Here is a 19,582-nt window from a genome sequence, read left to right as displayed (position 1 = left end):
TGTTGTCGCGCGGAAAGAAGGCAAGCAAGCGGAAGAGCGACGACGCCTGCCCGATCGACGCTTTCGTCTTTTCGTTACCTTCTTGCAGTTTGTATTTTAAACACGGCTATCGAACGGGTGGAAACCCTCTCAAATCTAGGCACACTATTTTTTCGTTCCGAATCCGAACTTGCGGTTCCAAAACAACGACGACCACAACTCGAACTCGGCCGGTTTGGCTGGTTTCATAGGCGTGGTTGTTGTTTTCGTTTTGTGAACTCACAGTCGCCGATTTCTGTGAGTGTGCCCAAGTGTGTTCTACATCGACGCTTCAATTTGAAATGAGGTGCTTTATTCGTGAAAAGAATTAGGCATGGTGCGGAATTCCAGCCTTCCAACAATTCCTCTCTGGAAGCGGCGCAAACGGGATGTTGCGGTTGTGATTCAAGGTTAGATTATGTCACGATCGTGATTAAATCTGCGTGCTATAAAGTTTGTGGCGTTCATGACTTTTCTTTTTTCGAACCTGTGCGTTAGATTTTTGGGGAATGGTAGGACCAAGAGGGAGTTTCTCGCATGACCTGTCTAACATCATTGCGCTTACATCGGGGAAAAAAATGGCTCTTTTGTCAGCTCCGCGCCGACCGCATCTCTTTGGCCAAATATACTGAATAAAGTTGAACCTCGATTTAATTAACGAAACCAGATTTTACAAATTTCCAAATTTAACGAAGAAATTTGCATTCCCCACGCAGCCTATGCGCGAGGTCTCCTTTCCTCGATTTTACGAAGTTCCCGATTTAACGAAGTAATTAGCAGGTCCCGGTGACTTTGTTAAATCGAGGTTCAACTGTATTTTGGTGACCAAATACTAAGAATTCGATTCGCGCATTGAATCATTCGGAACTTGCTATTTGCATAACCCTAGTGATTTGTCCTCTGTATTTAATAGAACATCATTTATTGACAATAAAAAAAAATTGCTCCCACCTTCTGAAGGCGTTGCTGAAGGTTCTCTCTGTCCTCATTTGTAACTCACACAGGAAGGTCCGCCCGCAGGTGCCTGGCAAAACTAATACGCTTTGGACGTAAACTCAAAGGCATACCTTGCACGTGAGAATGTCAAAACAATATCTCGAAACACAGTAAGGATGGAAGACGGCCTCCCTAATAAATGGGATAAATGAAAAATGTGCTAGATGGCAACCGAGAATGTGCTATGTTTTATTTTAACTGAGGGGAAACACGAAAGTGTATCTGATGGCTAGTTATTCGCGACTCCAGCGACCTATAGGGGGCGCCACCACCAAACAAAAATGGCGGCTGGGTCCAGGCAGCGCTGGTCCAGGTCGCGTCGGCTCGGCCGGGCTGCTTGAACGGGTGGCGCATTCAATTTAACAGATTTCCTTTTGTTTAATGCCCAATTTTATAGGTATTTGAACTGAGACGGTTAAGTGTAGCCGGTGCACATAAACTTGCAGAGCATAGTTTTGTTTTGCCGGTGTTCTTTGTTCTTTTCATGACAAACTTTTGTTTCAGAAATTTCGTTCAAAACTGAAACTATGGACTTTGGAGAGACGGTAATAGACTCTAATCAGTTCTGATCATCTAAGGAAAGCGGCGATGACTACAGAATTGTTCCACCGAGAGTAATGTTTAGCTAACTCGCATGCCTCGACCATGCGCCTTATCTGTCCGCGAAATCGAGCTTTTGTGTGTATCCGCGTTTAAGAAACAGCTCCAGTCGTCTGCTCGGCCAACAACACAGGCTGCAGGAAAATTACAAAAATTAAGCAAGCGCTTCTTGAGCCAAGGAGCATGTTAACCCGTTGGCGCCCCACTAAGCATATGATACTCGTATTTCAATTCACGTTTTAGTAGCAATCGAGAAGTCAATTCGGTCAAGCGGGTATGTATTATATTACCTACTATGTCCCAATAAAGTTATATTAGTATATTCTTGAAGTTGAAATATGAGCTTAGTTAACTAGCTATTAAGTGAACTGCGGAATAAAAGTATATATTGACGGACAGAGAGATACTACTTAAACTCAGCCAAATGGTTCTAGCCGGCAGCACGGAGACGAATGCGGACAAACTGAAGAGAGTCTTCATCGGAGATTCACGCAGAACCTCTCTGGCATTGAACTTGACTTCGAATCCTGAATGGAGAAAATGAGTATTTTTTTGTGGCTGGTCAACCTGAGCAATGTAGACTTATATTCTTGCTGGTTTCGACGGGGGTATATTATAAATATTGGAGGCGCGATAGATCATCATGCCGTGACAGCTTCTAACTTTGCGAGACCTGTCCCCCACCTTTTGAAAGCAGATAATTTCCCTCATAAATTGTATGCAGCAAGCAGGTTTTCCTTAATCAAGTAATTGTGAAATCAGCCCAACTCCTTCAGTGAGGCCCAGAGGCTTTTTCGGCGAAATGCAGCCAAGATGGATAGCCAACACACCGACTGGCGCGGGTGGCTCAAACATGAAGCTAATCGAACACAATCAAGCTCAAGAAAAGCAGTTATCGATCCTTCACATTCACGTGACTGCAACATTGGTGTTCCCTCCAGTGAAACACCTCGTCTGTCATTCTCAGTCCACTGTTCTACATCCTCATTAAAAAACCACTTATAAGTTCCCAAGTAGTCGTCACTTTAAATGTGATTCGAGACAGACAAGAAATCAGAACGTTTTTCCGTGATTCCTCCCCATTCAAAAAATTTAAAGCACACGACCCTGTGTTGTGGAGTAAATGGGATTTCAAAGATGTGATGGAAGGAAACAATCTACTGAGGCTTCACCACACTAATGAACACTCGGGCAAAGTAAAGAAATTTTCGGACCTTCGTCAAAATTACATTGTTCGCCACCGCGCCGACAACACGTGTCTGCGAAAGCCACCACAAACGCGGAAGGGCCGCAAAGCGACCTGGTCCAGCTGGTTCCCGGTTTTCCCGCTTGGTGGCGTCAATTTTGCTGCAGTCGCTAACTGGAGTTACTAACTGCCGAGTCCGCAAATGCACTTCGTTCGAGATACTAAAAACCTTTAGTAGAGCATACGCTAAGGATTGCGAGCCTTGTGGGCGTGTGCCCAATCCATGCTCAAAGCGACGGCACGAGCTCCTGCTGTAGCAACACAATCCATGCCTACAAAACTTTATATACACGCAGAGAGAGCTGCATTTTATTGTGTGCCTGCTCTCAGCTCTTGCAGCAATAAACGGGTAAACGCAATACCGTATTTACTCACATAATGAATGCACTCGCATAATGAATGCACCCCCAAAACAGGCACCAATATTTTGACTTTTTTTCCCCTCGCGTAATGAACGCATCTCTAATTTTTGGCTCCGCGAGTCTCAAACTGCGTCCAACCCAGCTAGCCACCAAACCAATTTTCTTTTGCTGCCAAGCGGCCAGGCAGAGTCAAGTCAAGCCAAGCCAAGCTAAGCCGCTCTCACAATGGCTGTAAGCATATAGTTGCGGAAGTGATCAACCGTGAAACCGAGCGGCGCACGCACCTAACGAAGCTGAGGTCGAGGAATTGCCCAGCCCCAGACACCCTTTGCCCATCGGATGCATCGATGTCAACAAACACGCCGTTGTCTGTGGTTCGCATTCGGACAGTGAAATCGTGACAGTGGTTAAGCCTAAGAATGATTGCATCGCTCTTCGTGCTGTGCGAGCTTCGTAGGGCGCTTTCCTTCGGCAAAAGGGACGCCAAAAGCGCCCAAGAAAATGTTTACAATTTAGAGAGCATGGTTACTGTGATGCGGTCACGATCAGTAGTGAGTACGCCTCCGTCAGTGGAGACGTGCCACAGTACGCTGCCATGTCGTTTTGGCATCTAAAATGACATTTGTGCAAAGTGTGCAAATGCAAAACTTTTACCCCCCAAATATGTGTCCATTTATCGGGGAAAAAAGTGTGTTCATTACGCGAGTAAATACGGTAGATTTTTGCAGTGCATGGCCGGTGTCCAAAAATATTCGAGACTACATAGGCATTTTTTTTGTTAAATCGTCAGCGTTCAGAGGAATCGGAGAAAGCTTCTTTGCACCTGAGCAATTCCAACTCCGCTAACATTATTACATTCGCCGATCGAGATGTCTTTCCGTGCTTTACAACTCCAATAAAGGTGCACAGACGCTAGCTTCTTCACGTTAAAAAACAAAACTGTCTTTATATTCGAAAAATGTTGTTTTCTAGTCCGCCAAATGCAATAGCTAACAAGTACGGCACGGCAAGCAGGTAAGCGCCTATGTGCGCCTTGTGGACCTCGCACAAATATGGTGCAGGGGACATGGCGCAGAAGGAGGACAAAGAGGATTGCCCTCAATGGAAAGGAGGAAAATGCGGGGAGAGTAGCAATCGTGCTACCTTTCAGTGTATAGGGACCTTAAGACAAAGCCGTGTGGTGCGTCTGTGGCACGCCTAGCGGCGAGTGGCGCGCTGCATCCAGATTCATCGCTCATCTGCTCCATGCTTCAGCTTCACCGACGCTTTTCATTCTTTTAAAAAAATGTAAGAATGTTATCCATCAGAGAAGCAAAATAAACAGTATCATGAGTTACACAAAAAAAAGCAAAAAGTATTTTCCAGCAAACAATGACACCTGCAGTTTGAAAATTCTGATGCAGACAGCCAGGCAACACGAAAACAACTGCCGGGAAAATGGACACTGAGCAAGAAAATATTGGGAACACCTAACACAAAGCAAAGTGATATCTGAAAGCAGGTGTCAAAAAATACATGACTGTGAAGATGCCAGAGCAAAGGGGGAAGGCAAAAATACTGAGTATGAGCGTGTTAGTTCCAAATTTTCCACAACTTTCGTCAATGCAGTCCCAAAGCGGCATTCAAAATGGGTACAGTGCCAATTTATAGCAAAACCTGCTGGGCAGTGCGAGGGATTCAACTAGCAACGTCCCAATCGGTAGCAGCAAGTGTTGCTTTGTATACACAGACTCTGCAATTGGTTCCCTACCAAGGCAACTGCTAAAATGAAGACATAGCACTCTACAGGGTGTCAAAATGAAAATCTTGGAAAAAGTTACTTCAGACAACTTAAGGCCCATTCACACACTTGCGTTTGCCTACGACCGACTGGAACAAGACCGGTTTTCAAGACTCTTCTGACAGCTTACGACCGGCTGCACAGCAGTGCATAAAGTTGTAAGCCCTCACAAGAGGCTTAAAAACAGGTTTCTTTGGTCATAAGCAGTCACAAGTGTGCGGACCAGCTGTTACTTCAGTACCCTAATCTGTAGCAGCTGAAAAAACAAGAATGTTAAAATTGAAACTGCCAACCTTTTTTTTTTTTTTTTTTTTTACTAATCAAGATTGAATTCTGGTGACACATTAACTTTTGGCACAATTATATCTTCTGCATAGATAAGAGTAGAATCAAAAGAAAACAATAAAAACATTTTTACAAACATATTAGACCTCGCCTCAGTAAGCACACCTCGAGCAAGTTCAAGTTTGGAACAGGAGCTAGGCCATGACCCAATGTACATTCAGTTGCAGAACACAGAGTAGCTGCTCTGAAATTCATTAAACACCACCTCCTATTTATTGACCCAGCCTCTAGATTACAGCTAGGGAAAAATCATTTCCTATGCACAAATACATTTGTGTGATGACAAATGATGGCATTCGGGCAAAAGGCTGGAGAGCAATGCCATACAGTATAGCTGTGTAGCCAACCAAGCTGGAATAATGATAGAAACTTCTTGGATATTGCTGGCATTTGAAAGGCCTACCTGCTGCAGGCTTTACGCAAATGCCCTTAAGGTTTGTTAACCTAATGCATTAGCATGTGCTCGATGAGGCAAGGCCGTTTAGAAAATGGCCTGGAATGCTCCTGCAATTTGCGAGGTTTATATGCAAAAGCGTTTTAGTGCGGTAAGCTTCACTATTAATCTGAGCAAAGGCAATCGGAACCTATCTTGCACTCAGGTATATGCATACTTTGATTGAAAAGGCATAAAGTTTTGCACGAGCTAAATGATTACACATGGGGCAGGCTAAACTTGCATGTCAACCGCAGGCATCTTGCATGTGTGCATTTGGGGCATTGTTTGCACTTGTAAGGTTTTTAAGAAGGGACAAGAGTAACTTTTTTCATTTTTTATTTATCATGCTGAAATTTAGTATACTGGTGTACTCTCACTGGTGATTTCAAATATGCAATTATAAAATTTCAACTAAGGCCTCCTCATGGGTCGTTAGAGACTAATTAAGACTGAGACTAATAATTAAAATTATTGCATGACATATAAAGCAACAAAAATAGCCTCACCACACAAAGCATGTCTTAGTGAAAGCAATTCTATAAGAAATTCTGATATATTTTGAAGAATCTTACACTAACGACCTGTAATGAGACCTAATTGAAAGTACAAATTTATTGATAACTCAGGATCTAGCAAAGCTATAGACCGTTTTACTGAAAGAGGGCGAGAGAGAAAAGGGGAAAGGGCTACCAGCACTTTCCCGCTTTCCGATTGTGTAGAAAGAGTGAAATTCCCGGATGAGAGGCTTCGCCGGTGTTGGGTGTCTGCTATGCCCGAACTTCGTTCGCACTTTCTTTTCTGTTTTAAACTCGCAAACTTAATTAGAGCCAGAGGCTTCGATGGCAATAGTCCCCCGGTCATCGGGACACCATTGCTGGGTCATAGGGTGCACAAATAAAAGCAGAAAGCATAGAATACTGTCCGAGGACATATGTAGCTTGCAAGGAATCCGGCAAGGCGAGAGCGGCTGCAATGTCTTTGAGCTCCATCGCTTTCCACATGACCCCTGTCTCCGATGGCAGTGGATTGCATCCGTAAACCGAAAAGGCGTTTCCTCAACGCCATCCTCTCGACTTCGCTTGGAACATTTCGTGAATGGAGCGCTCACCGAACGCTGTACCGCCGATGAATATAGGGTACGCTCGCAATGTGCGTGCGAGTTTTCTCATGATAACTGCTGTTTCAGCTTGTAAAATTTCGTAACTGAATTTATCTTAATAGTGATAATTTGCAGTGGTGACTGACTCGATTTTATCATCTACAACACTTAGTTGAAGGCTCATATCCGCCGCCGGGTGAGGCTGATAATTGTTGAAAACGTGGTTCTATTAATTTTCTCTTTTTAATCGCGATCTCCTGCGCGATAATAAAAAGCCGGCAAAAGCGCTCCTTGGAGTGCTGCTGGTGGGTTGTTTCCGTCGACTAAGGCGCTTTGAGGCGCTTGATAGTCGCTGCAGGGAACGTCTTGTGTGTTGCGATCTGCGTTTTTGAGCCCAGTGTGCACGTTTCTTCGTTTGAGTCATGGCATCCGCCAGTGTGGTGACGGAGGGAACAGCGGCAGCGAACATGCCAGCTATAAAAATTGGAGGTGAGTACCCAAAATATTGCATCAAATAGTAAAATAATTCGTGGCTGCTTCGAGGCTTTCTATGGTTCGATAAAAGTACATCTAGAGCGTCTTCGTCGTTCATTCACAAGGGAATATAAGAACAGGGACACGAAGATAAAAACAGCACAGCAAGACGATATGTAGCAGCTCCGGGCGTTTTCAAAGTTAATTGAGGTTCCCGTTTCGTGTATCGCTTGTTGATTACAACTAAAAGCGGCTATGTTGAAATGGGCCCATTGCAAGCAAAAATGTATAAATGGGTCATCATTTCCAGTCATGCGGAGAGCAATGGAGATTAAAAACATTCCAGCCGTACTTGCCTTGATGGATTCCATGCAAGCTACATAGGTCCTCAGACAGTATTCGACGCTTTCTGTCGTTATTCGTGCACCCTATCACCCAGCAACGGTGTCCCGATGACCGGGGGACTGTCGCCATCGAAGACCATGGCTTTAATTAAGTTTGGGAGTTTGAAACGTAGAAGAAAGCACGAACGAAGTTGGGGCACTGCAGACGCCCAACACCGGCCAAGCCTCTCATCCGGGACTTCCACTCTTTCTACACAATCAGAAAGGAGGAAAGCGCCGGTAGCCCTTTCCCCTTTTCTCTCTCGCTCTCAAAATGGCACTACCCACGATAAAACGGTCTATATGAAAACTAATTGCACATTTGAAATCACCACTGAGAAATACACCAGTATACTAAACTTCAGCACGATAAATGAAAAATAAAAAAAGTTAATGACCCTCGTTTTCCTTTAAACACTTTTTTCGATAATGGCGGATCAGACTGGTATTATGAGAAAAGGATTGGGTGCACTAATTGCACTTAAATGGCTTTTCACCTGTATGTGTTTGATTATGGCTTTGCAGAGAGAAATTTCGAGCAAAGGCTAAGGTAGAGTCACTGAATGGGTTTCCAAGTAACGCATTCCTTTTCTTTTTGCGTTTTGCCGACAACATATTCACTCTAGCCAATCATGTTTTGGCTTGGCGAACATTATTGGACGGTAGCGATCACGTGACACAAGCACCGCCAGACTCACCTACATCAGCGCTTCAAGCAGCTCTAATTGCCACCATCTTGGGTCCAGCCAATACCTGCACACACAAACGTTCTGCTGCTCATCGAACGCGCATTTACGCGCCGTCTTTTCCATGTGGTTATCGACGTCAAAAGCAAGGAGGTTGTGTACTTAGAGGCACAATGCCTGCTTGTTGCACTTTTGGGTGCAGCAGCAGGTTGGAGGATGGAAGGAGACTCTTCTGGATCCCGTTTGCAAAGAACGCAACTGCAAGACAGAGGAAGAAGGCTTGGCTGACCATAGTAAAACGGAAAGATTTCGAGCCCACTGCAAGCAAGCTTTGTGAGGTGAGTGCCGATTACACCTGGTTCATTCCGCGTATCGCAAGATGAACCAGCTCTTTCAACACGCTCCAATGCATGCCACTATTGTTTTCATAACCTCGTCGACGCATGGAGCCAAAATAATGGCGCCATGGTTTAGGTTTCAGCGCCGCGCCGCAGTTCTAGAATGAACCTTTGGAGTTTTGTTACTCTGGGAACCCATACAGTGACTAGGCTAGGGGACACTGCTTGCACTTAAATGACTTTTCACCTGTGTGCGTTCAATTATGGCTTCAAAGGAAATTTTGAGAAAAGGCTTGGGAGCACTGCTTGCACTTAAATGGCACTTCACTTGTGTGTGTTCAGTCGTGTAAATCAGATCGCTAAACTCGGCAAAGGCTTGGGGGCACTGCTTTCACTTAAATGGATTTTCACCAGTGTGCATTCGATTATGCTTTGTCAGATAGGAATTTCGAGCAAAGGCTTTGGGGCACTGCTTGCACTTAAATGGCTTTTCACCAGTGTGCATTCGATTATGCCTTCTCAGATAGGAATTTCGAGCAAAGGCTTTGGGGCACTGCTTGCACTTAAATGGCTTTTCACCAGTGTGCATTCGATTATGCTTTGTCAGATAGGAATTTCGAGAAAAGGCTTTGGGGCACTGCTTGCACTTAAATGGCTTTTCACCTGTGTGTGTTCGGTTGTGGTAGATCAAAATGCTACTCTGAGAAAAGGCTTGGGGGCAAAGCTTACACTCGAATGGCTTTTCACCAGTGTGTGTTCGAGCATGACTTGTCAGAGAAGAGTGTTGTGTAAAGGTTTTGGGGCACTGCTTGCACTTAAATGGTTTTTCACCAGTGTGAATTCGATTATGGCTTTGCAGATAGGAATTCAGAGCAAATGCTTTGTGGCACTGCATGCACTTAAATGGCTTTTCACCACTGTGCAAATGATTATGGCTTCTAAGGTGGGAATTCCTAGCAAAGGCTTGAGGGCACCACTTGCACTTGAATGGCTTTTCACCAGTGTGCATTCGATTATGATTTCTCAGAGTGGAATTTTCAGCAAATGTTTGGGGACACTGCTTGCACTTAAATGGCTTTTCACTTGTGTGCATTCGATTATGGCTTTGTAGAGAATAATTGTGAGAAAAGGCTTTGGGGCACAGCTTGCACTTAAATGGCTTTTCACCTGTATGTGTTCCACTGTGATAGATCAAATTTTTACTCTGAGCAAATGCTTTGGGGCATTTCATGCACTTAAATAGCTTTTCACCAGTGTGTGTTTGATTATGACAGGTCAGAAGGGAATTATATGCAAACTCTTGGGAGCAAAGCTTGCACTTAAATGGCTTTTCACTCTTGGACTTCTGGGTGCTGCTGAGCACTTGGGACTTAGAGCCAGACATGGGAGGATGTTGGCACTTGGATTGTTCATCACCATGGGCAGCCAGGTGGCTCACAATTGCACGTTGATCTCTGGTTACATAGCTGCAGGAACAGCATCCAAACCAGATGTCATTGGCCAACAATGCGGCTCCATCACCTAGAAAAAGATGTATGTCAATATGTATATTGACACACGTGGAAAGGACAACCAAAATAGCAACTTAGTTTGGCAAAAGAGCAGTCATTAATGCAATTTTGCCACAGCTGTAGAGTTTAATATGCTGTGCTTTGGAATTCGGTTCACAGAAGCACTTAAATGCAAATGGCACTATTAAGGGGAGTCCCCAGTGTTGAAAAGTGAAAATCCTAGAAAAACATTTTTCTACATTTTTTATATTGGTTTGTAATCACTTTACAAATCTTCCCGCTTTGAAAATCATTCCTGTCTTCTCAGAATTTTCTTCTTTTTTTTCACAAGAAAATTCTAGTCTTGAAAAGTTAAAATCTGGATCTGAATACATCCGTGGGCTGGATACCTCATTATTCAAAATGGAAAAAAACAATAATTCTGGAGACTGTTAATGTGACTTTTTCTGACTGGGCTGTGACTGTTCCAACTATGGCGGATCAGACTGAGTCTTTCTTTAAGTTATCAGTAAAGGAATTTCAACATGTGATGCAGTCATGTCTCACTATTATAGACACAATGCTATAGACACAATTTCGGGGGACCGACTCCTCCCCATGCTCCGTCTTGTGAATATTAAAGAACCCGCAGTCCAGACTATGAACTGCTAGTTTTGGGAACAAGCTGGGTAAATACATTTCATTTTTTTTTTCATTTATTATTCCCTCAGGGCCCGAAGGCATTACAGAGGGGAGTGGGCGGTCGACAGATAAAAATAACATAGTTGAACGAGGCAAAAATACAAAAAACACACACACACACACAGCAAAAACACGCGCTACGCATCATCTGTTAAAAAGTTGGTAATAGCATTCTTAAAATAAACAGTGTTAGTTATTGAGACTATATGTGCGGGAAGGCGATTCCAATCAATGGAGGTTTGGGGTAGAAAAGAAGCATTAAAAGTGGATGTGCTACAATGGGAAATCCCTACCTTTAGGTCATGGTCTACACGTGATGATATGTACGATGGTTCTAAAAACAATGCTTGACGGAGAGCGGGGTTAGAGTAATAAATCTTGTGAAATAAACATAGACGAGATATTTTTCTTCGGAGAGAGAGATCAGGTAAGGAGAGGGACGATTTCATGGAAGTTACACTGGCTGTACGATGATAGTTCGAGAGTATGAAACGGGCAGAACAATTCTGAATAGATTCGACAGCTGATGCAAGGGTGATACCGGGGCTCCAGATAGAAGCTGCATATTCCAGTTTAGGACGAACTAGGGTTTTATAGAGAAGTTTTAACGAAAAAGGAGCAAGCGAAAAGTTAAGTTTGAGATAACCCAAAAGCCTATTTGCGTTGTTAGTGACATATTGGACGTGGATATTCCAGGAGAGGTCGTTGGTTATGGGAATGCCGAGATATTTATAGGAGGACACAGAAACTAAAGTAGAATTGTTAATAGAGTAGGAAGGACAAGTGTTGTTATGACGAGATACTCTCATAGATGTACATTTAGTGTTGTTAAGCTCCATGAGCGATTCCTTGCACCATTTGCAGATGTTAATATCAACCTGAAGGGCGGAAATGTCAGAGTCGTTAACTATCTTTTTATAAATTACACAATCGTCAGCGAACAAACTAATAGAGGAAGAAACATGCACAGGAAGGTCATTGATATAAATAAAAAATAAAAGTGGTCCGAGTACGGAGCCCTGAGGGACACCGGAGTTAACAGGTGAGGGCGAAGAATTAGTGTCATTAGTTCGAACAAATTGGAAGCGATTCGTTACCAATGATTTTATCCATGTGAGGACATTGGGATCTATATTAAGGTTACTAAGTTTATGAAGAAGTAGCTGGTGAGAAACCTTGTCAAAAGCTTTTGAGAAATCCAGGAATATGCAGTCAGTCGTAGAACCCCGGTCTAGAGTGAGGTGAAGATGATGAGTTAATGTTAGCAGTTGGGTATCACAGGAATAAAACTTTCGAAAACCATGTTGAGCTGTGTTGAAAAAACAGTTGGAGTCAAGAAAATTAACAAGATGTGAATATATTACGTGTTCAAGAATTTTGCAAGGGATGCTCATTAGAGAGATCAGGCGGAAATTAATAGGATTATGTTTATCGCCGCCTTTATGAATTGGAATCACCCTCCCCACCTTCCAGTCACTGGGTAATATTCCTTGTTCGAGAGACTGGGAAAAAAGATAAGATAGAATAATGCTTGAATACGTTTTAGTGATCTTTAGAAACTTAACAGTTACATTGTCGATGCCGGCTGCCGAAGAGGTTTTAAGATTTTCAATTATGTTAGCAATCCCTTCAGATTCTATAATGACAGGATACATTGGCAAAAAGTTACAAACTGGAGCTGCGGTAAAGTTGGAGGTAACAGGGCACGAAAACGCTTTGACAAAAAACATCATTTAAAACAAAAGAACACTGATCATTTGGTACATCTACTCCGTCAGCCATTCTAAGCGCAACATCGGAGCTTTCAGTGGGGTTAACAACTTTCCAAAATTGACGGGGGTTGTTTATTAGCATAGATGGTAACAGAATATTAAAAAATGAGCTTTTAGCCTCTACAACAGCATTTTTGTACACGCCCGCAGCTAGATGGTACGCTGCCCAATGCTGTACGTCATCCTTCAGCTTGGCAGCACGAAACAAACGCTTCTTTTTATTTGAGAGCCTTTTCAGAGTCACGGTATACCATGGCGATTCAGGTGACGACGTTATGTTGCGAAGAGGTACATGTGCCTTCATCAGTGATACCACCTTATCTTTGAATAAACGCCAGTTGTCTGCGACTGAGCGCTCGGCAAAACAGTGCATATACCGATCTAAAAAGAGACTCATTTCATTGTTAATCACATCAAAGTCCGCTCTAGCATAATCGTGTATTTGCTTTATTTGTTTTGATTTGCGGGAACTGGAAATGTTTAATATAAAATGCAACAAGGAATCACTAATACCAGGCATGTAAGTCAATGAAGTAATAAGCTCGGGCGATGTTGTTAATATAAGGTCTAAAACAGAGGCAGCTGTAGTTGTAATACGCGTCGGTTTCGTAACAATTTGTGAAAAGCTAAAGTCCAAGCACAAGTTCAAAAACTCACTACTCTCCGAAGAAAAGGGACTGAGGCTAGCACCCATATCTGACCATACTATGGCGGGGTAGTTAAAATCACCCAGCAGCATTATTGGCGTATTGGGAAAACGGATCATGACTCCGTTAATGGCGTCGAGTAGGCTTGTAACAAAAGTGGCACTTTTTGAAGGAGGACGATAACAAATGCCTAAAATATATTTTTTTGTTTTTAACTGAAGACAAACCCATACAAGCTCCAGTTCAGAAACAATACTGATTTGAAATGATAATACGTTTTCCGCCACCGCGACCAATACGCCACCGCCATTTTTTTCGCCTCTGTCATGACGGTAAAAATTGAAACGTTTATGACAGTTTAATATTTCATTGTTACGTATTTTGCTTGACAACCAGGTCTCGGTGAGAACAACAACATCCGCGTCTGATGAGTCCACAATGGACGACAAGTCATCGCGGTTACGCATAACGCTTCTAATGTTAGTAAATATAACAGAAATATTTACAAGGGGTGACTCACTAATGTCGTCCGAACGCTACGACAGAGCAGGTGCTAGGTTAGAACTGCCGGTTTTTCTGAGCACCATGACGGGGTCATGAAGTCCGGAAGGAGTCCCGTCTGGCTCCAAGTTCCGCTCAGGTGGGTTTAGTTCGCGAACGGAGTCTGTGCCAGGCGCGTAGATGTAACATTTGTTGTCAACGAGTAGTTTGTCGAAACGCAATTTGATGGGCTTCCCATGCGACCTGGCGAAGTATCAGTTTCCGCCTAGCAAGGCGGACAGACGGTATATAATCCTGACTAACGGAGAAAGGGGTGCCCTTAAGCTTGAAAGCGTTTGAAAGCACCGTCTCCTTTTCTTTATAGACCATTTTTACAATAATGGGGCGATGCTTTTGGTGACTGAACCTGCCAAGACGATGCACTCTTTCGATAGCTGCTGTTGAAAGTTGGATGCCCAATTTTTCGCGACACACGTCCAGAACAGCTTTTTCCGATTGTGCCCAAGTTTCCCTTTCCCCGTCGGGAAGGCCAAAAAAAAAAGAAGATTCGACCTGCGCGCTCTGCTTTCCGTGTCATCGCAGCGCGCCCTAAGTTCTGATATCTCGGAAACCGCCGATGTTATCTGGGGATCCGATATTATGCAGTTACTTGCACTTGCTTCTTTTATTGTGGAAAGTTTGTTTTCTAAGTGGCAAACTCGCGTGGTGAGGGCATTCAACGATTCATCAGTACTACTCTGTTTTTCTTTTAACTCTCTAACCTCCTGAAGTATGCTAGTCTGGCCAGTCTGCAATGACGTGACGATGGTGAAAACTTGGTTAAGTGGGTCCTCTTGCGCTTTCGTCATAGGACCAGGGTTAGTCTCAATGTCCCCTCCGAGGAGTAAAAGTGACATATATCTAACACTTTCTACGTAGGCAGCCACACAAGCACTACCAACGCGATACAGTTCACAACATTCAAGGTACAACACTGAGCATGCCTTGGGGCCTGGCAGCAAAAAAAGACACACATTGTTGCTCTTTAAACCAAGGTGTTTAAAACTACTGACCTGTAACGATATGACGAAAAACTTAGGCATCCTGCTCGGATGGAAGCTGTCGGGCCCACTGGCGATGTTGAGTGATGCCGCCGCTTGTCTACCCAGTGGCGCTGAGCTCGCGGAGGTGGCTGATGGTGACTGGTTGGGGCCAAGTAGGGGCAGAACCGTAGGAAACACGTGCTGAAGACCGATCCACAAAGAATAGGCCGGCGATGACGGGTGCAGTTTAGTTGTATCTGTAGATGTCGCTGATGTGAAGTTGCTTCCGATGATGGTATTGCCGTTCCCAGATAGTGGTGACCATGACGGTGCCAGGACGGCAGACAGCAACTGTAACGATATGACGAAAAACTTAGGCATCCTGCTCGGATGGAAGCTGTCGGGGCCACTGGCGATGTTGAGTGATGCCGCCGCTTGTCTACCCAGTGGCGCTGAGCTCGCGGAGGTGGCTGATGGTGACTGGTTGGGGCCAAGCAGGGGCAGAACCGTAGGAAACACGTGCTGAAGACCGATCCACAAAGAATAGGCCGGCGATGACAGGTGCAGTTTAGTTGCATCTGTAGATGTCGCTGATGCGAAGTTGCCTCCGATGATGGTATTGCCGTTCCCAGATAGTGGTGACCATGACGGTGCCAGGACGGTAGACAGCAACTGTAACGATATGACGAAAAACTTAGGCATCCTGCTCGGATGGAAGCTGTCGGGCCCACTGGCGATGTTGAGTGATGCCGCCGCTTGTCTACCCAGTGGCGCTGAGCTCGCGGAGGTGGCTGATGGTGACTGGTTGGGGCCAAGCAGGGGCAGAACGGTAGGAAACACGTGCTGAAGACCGATCCACAAAGAATAGGCCAGCGATGACGGGTGCAGTTTAGTTGTATCTGTAGATGTCGCTGACGCGAAGTTGCCTCCGATGATGGTATTGCCGTTCCCAGATAGTGGTGACCATGACGGTGCCAGGACGGTAGACAGCAACTGTAACGATATGACGAAAAACTTAGGCATCCTGCTCGGATGGAAGCTGTCGGGCCCACTGGCGATGTTGAGTGATGCCGCCGCTTGTCTACCCAGTGGCGCTGAGCTCGCGGAGGTGGCTGATGGTGACTGGTTGGGGCCAAGCAGGGGCAGAACCGTAGGAAACACGTGCTGAAGACCGATCCACAAAGAATAGGCCGGCGATGACGGGTGCAGTTTAGTTGTATCTGTAGATGTCGCTGATCTGAAGTTGCCTCCGATGATGGTATTGCCGTTCCCAGATAGTGGTGACCATGACGGTGCCAGGACGGTAGAGAGCAACTGTAACGATATGACGAAAAACTTAGGCATCCTGCTCGGGTGGAAGCTGTCGGGCCCACTGGCGATGTTGAGTGATGCCGCCGCTTGTCTACCCAGTGGCGCTGAGCTCGCGGAGGTGGCTGATGGTGACTGGTTGGGGCCAAGCAGGGGCAGAACCGTAGGAAACACGTGCTGAAGACCGATCCACAAAGAATAGGCCGGCGATGACGGGTGCAGTTTAGTTGTATCTGTAGATGTCGCTGATGTGAAGTTGCCTCCGATGATGGTATTGCCGTTCCCAGATAGTGGTGACCATGACGGTGCCAGGACGGTAGACAGCAACTGTAACGATATGACGAAAAACTTAGGCATCCTGCTCGGATGGAAGCTGTCGGGCCCACTGGCGATGTTGAGTGATGCCGCCGCTTGTCTACCCAGTGGCACTGAGCTCGCGGAGGTGGCTGATGGTGACTGGTTGGGGCCAAGCAGGGGCAGAACCGTAGGAAACACGTGCTGAAGACCGATCCACAAAGAATAGGCCGGCGATGACGGGTGCAGTTTAGTTGTATCTGTAGATGTCGCTGATGTGAAGTTGCCTCCGATGATGGTATTGCCGTTCCCAGATAGTGGTGACCATGACGGTGCCAGGACGGTAGACAGCAACTGTAACGATATGACGAAAAACTTAGGCATCCTGCTCGGATGGAAGCTGTCGGGCCCACTGGCGATGTTGAGTGATGCCGCCGCTTGTCTACCCAGTGGCACTGAGCTCGCGGAGGTGGCTGATGGTGACTGGTTGGGGCCAAGCAGGGGCAGAACCGTAGGAAACACGTGCTGAAGACTGATCCACAAAGAATAGGCCAGCGATGACGGGTGCAGTTTAGTTGTATCTGTAGATGTCGCTGATGTGAAGTTGCCTCCGATGATGGTATTGCCGTTCCCAGATAGTGGTGACCATGACGGTGCCAGGACGGTAGACAGCAACTGTAACGATACGACGAAAAACTTAGGCATCCTGCTCGGATGGAAGCTGTCGGGCCCACTGGCGATGTTGAGTGATGCCGCCGCTTGTCTACCCAGTGGCGCTTAGCTCGCGGAGGTGGCTGATGGTGACTGGTTGGGGCCAAGCAGGGGCAGAACCGTAGGAAACACGTGCTGAAGACCGATCCACAAAGAATAGGCCGGCGATGACGGGTGCAGTTTAGTTGTATCTGTAGATGTCGCTGATGTGAAGTTGCCTCCGATGATGGTATTGCCGTTCCCAGATAGTGGTGACCATGACGGTGCCAGGACGGTAGACAGCAACTGTAACGATATGACGAAAAACTTAGGCATCCTGCTCGGATGGAAGCTGTCGGGCCCACTCATGCAGGTTTGTCATTATTACGGACACAAGAGGGTCCTATAATAAAAGAAAAGAGCTTAGTTAAGACCTTAACTTACAGAGCTCACCGAGAGTTTCACTACTGTAGGCTGTTCATTGCGCTTCCTTCGAAAGGCATAAGACCTTGGCGTTGAACAATGGCTTGATTTATCGGGGCTTTCCAGCCAAATGGGTAACCTTCCCTTCTCTCCTTATGTTTTGATGTTGTTCAAGTTTGTCATGTGCGATCACTTTTCTAGCTTGTCTGGCCCCTTTCGTCTATGCCCATTTAGGGGAGCCACGTTTTGGTCAAAAACCAGTCCGGTAACTGCAGGCACACCTTGGCAAGGCGATTATTCTAGAGGGAGCACTTTGCTGGCCCACGCCAGGACAGGAGTCTTAAGGCAAGACACTGGTTCTAAAATCGACTTTTTTGTTTATTAATGGATTATAATGAAAATTAGTGTGTATATGTGTTTTGGCTTCCTCTTTTCAAATATACAATTAGTTCTGCAATATCTCAATTACTTCTTGAGTTCCGAAGAAAATAATGAAGCCTAATTAGGTCATTTCTTACGACTCATTAAGGAACTTTCTAATACGAATTTTTTTGCATAAGTGATATGGATTTGTAGCTAAAGACCTGTCATGCAAGATGATGCTATTTATATTTTTGTAAAGATAGATCATTGTATAAAACTAGTCTAATTAGGTCAAGTACACTATTTACAAAGCTTAACGAGGTCACATTATCACTAATAATAAAATTTCGGGCCCATACTGTTATACAAAAATACCATCACCCTGCAGTTCACTTCTTTCTGAATTCAACGGTATAAAGTTTATAGAAATCCTCGAAGAATAATCTCATGAAAACAACCGTAAGGCTAGGCATGTAGACAAAAAATGTGAAGCTGAGAAAATTGCAGTTGAAGTTTTGACACTCATTGCATAAAATTGAGTAAGATATCCCATGCAATAATGTTCAGCAATATGAAGCATAGTTCTATCTGAACAAATTGAGATGAAAAATTCTGCAATCCGTTCACAAGAACCTTTAGAAATAATATAAAACTGAGAAATAATGTCTGCAATGTAAAATAACGTTATAAAAGAATGAGTAGACTCTATAAGGGACAACGGGAGGAAGCACCAAGGGTTGCACGTTCCGAAAGCAGATTTTGTTTGGCCTTGAAAAGGGCCTTTGTTCGTGTAGCACTTGAAAGGGGAGCCCCTCACAGCTGTCCAGGACTGTAGTCCCCAGCTGTTCCAGTTTGGTGTTGCCTGGAGAACCTCTGCTTTGCATTGCTGCTGCTCTGGTGGGCAGTGTTGGCCTTACGCGGATTGTCCTTCTCCATGCTCTGAGAGCTTTCATGTCCACTACGATGAACTGTGTCCCAGCGTCGCGCGTCTGGCCTCCTGTGGTGACGCCGAGAAGGTCGAATTTGCGCCGGGTCGCCGACTTTTCCGATAGCGCACGCTTGCATTCGTCCGATCGTGCGACTCGTTGCGCCTGCTCGGCCGTGGAGTAGTATGCGGTGTCGACACGAACCGCGCTCGCAAAGCTCGACAAACTGCCGCTGCTGCATGGAGTCGCGATGTCTCCGGCTGATGTTTCCGGAAGATCCAAGGCATCCGGCGGTGCCGATCGCGGTGGCGCACTTCTTCACTTGACCGTGGAACAAGAAGCCGAAGACAGCTTCGGCTTCATGTTCCACGGTCGCTTCCTCTTCCTTCCGAACGCTTGCCGCGTGCTCGATTTCAACCGAGCGTCGTCCGGCATCTCGAGAACTCGAAGCGAAACAAAACAAAACACGCGCGACTTCGTAGGAAAACGAACCAATATTCAACGCAAGCGCGCAAACGGGAACTAAAACGTGCGCTCGACCACGGAGGAAACAAAGCAGACAGGCCTAAGGAGACGGGCGGAGACGAGCCCAGGAGCAGACGACGCACCTCTTGCCAGCGCGGGAACGGAAAGGAGGAAAGGAGAAAAAGAGCGGAGGGGCGCGTTTAGGCCAATAGCAGG

The 19,582-nt window shown here is 45.4% G+C and overlaps 2 protein-coding genes across 3 annotated transcripts in view; one reads left to right on the top strand and one right to left on the bottom strand.

Annotated features, from left to right (window-relative positions):
* Window positions 1-19,582, bottom strand: part of LOC115308667 (zinc finger protein 845) — a 111,136-nt gene that overhangs the window by 64,113 nt on the left and 27,441 nt on the right. The window lies entirely within an intron of this gene.
* Window positions 8,169-9,874, top strand: LOC120845302. The gene is made up of 2 exons (XM_042294561.1): window positions 8,169-8,283; window positions 9,138-9,874. The coding sequence occupies exons 1-2, from the start codon at window positions 8,169-8,171 to the stop codon at window positions 9,872-9,874; spliced, it is 852 nt and encodes a 283-aa protein (XP_042150495.1).

This window comes from Ixodes scapularis, unplaced genomic scaffold, assembly GCF_016920785.2.
Source record: "Ixodes scapularis isolate PalLabHiFi unplaced genomic scaffold, ASM1692078v2 PGA_scaffold6__148_contigs__length_123643588, whole genome shotgun sequence".
NCBI lineage: Eukaryota > Metazoa > Arthropoda > Arachnida > Ixodida > Ixodidae > Ixodes > Ixodes scapularis.
Note: the sequence above shows the minus strand (reverse complement) of the source record. Positions and strands in the feature narration are given on the sequence as shown.

Coding starts and splice junctions, on each gene's coding strand:
- LOC120845302 (XM_042294561.1), top strand. CDS start 8,169: ATGGCGGATCAGACTGGTATTATGAGAAAAGGATTGGGTGCACTAATT. Junction 8,284..9,137: donor GAGAGAAATTTCGAGCAAAG/GCTAAGGTAGAG, acceptor AACTCGGCAAAG/GCTTGGGGGCACTGCTTTCA.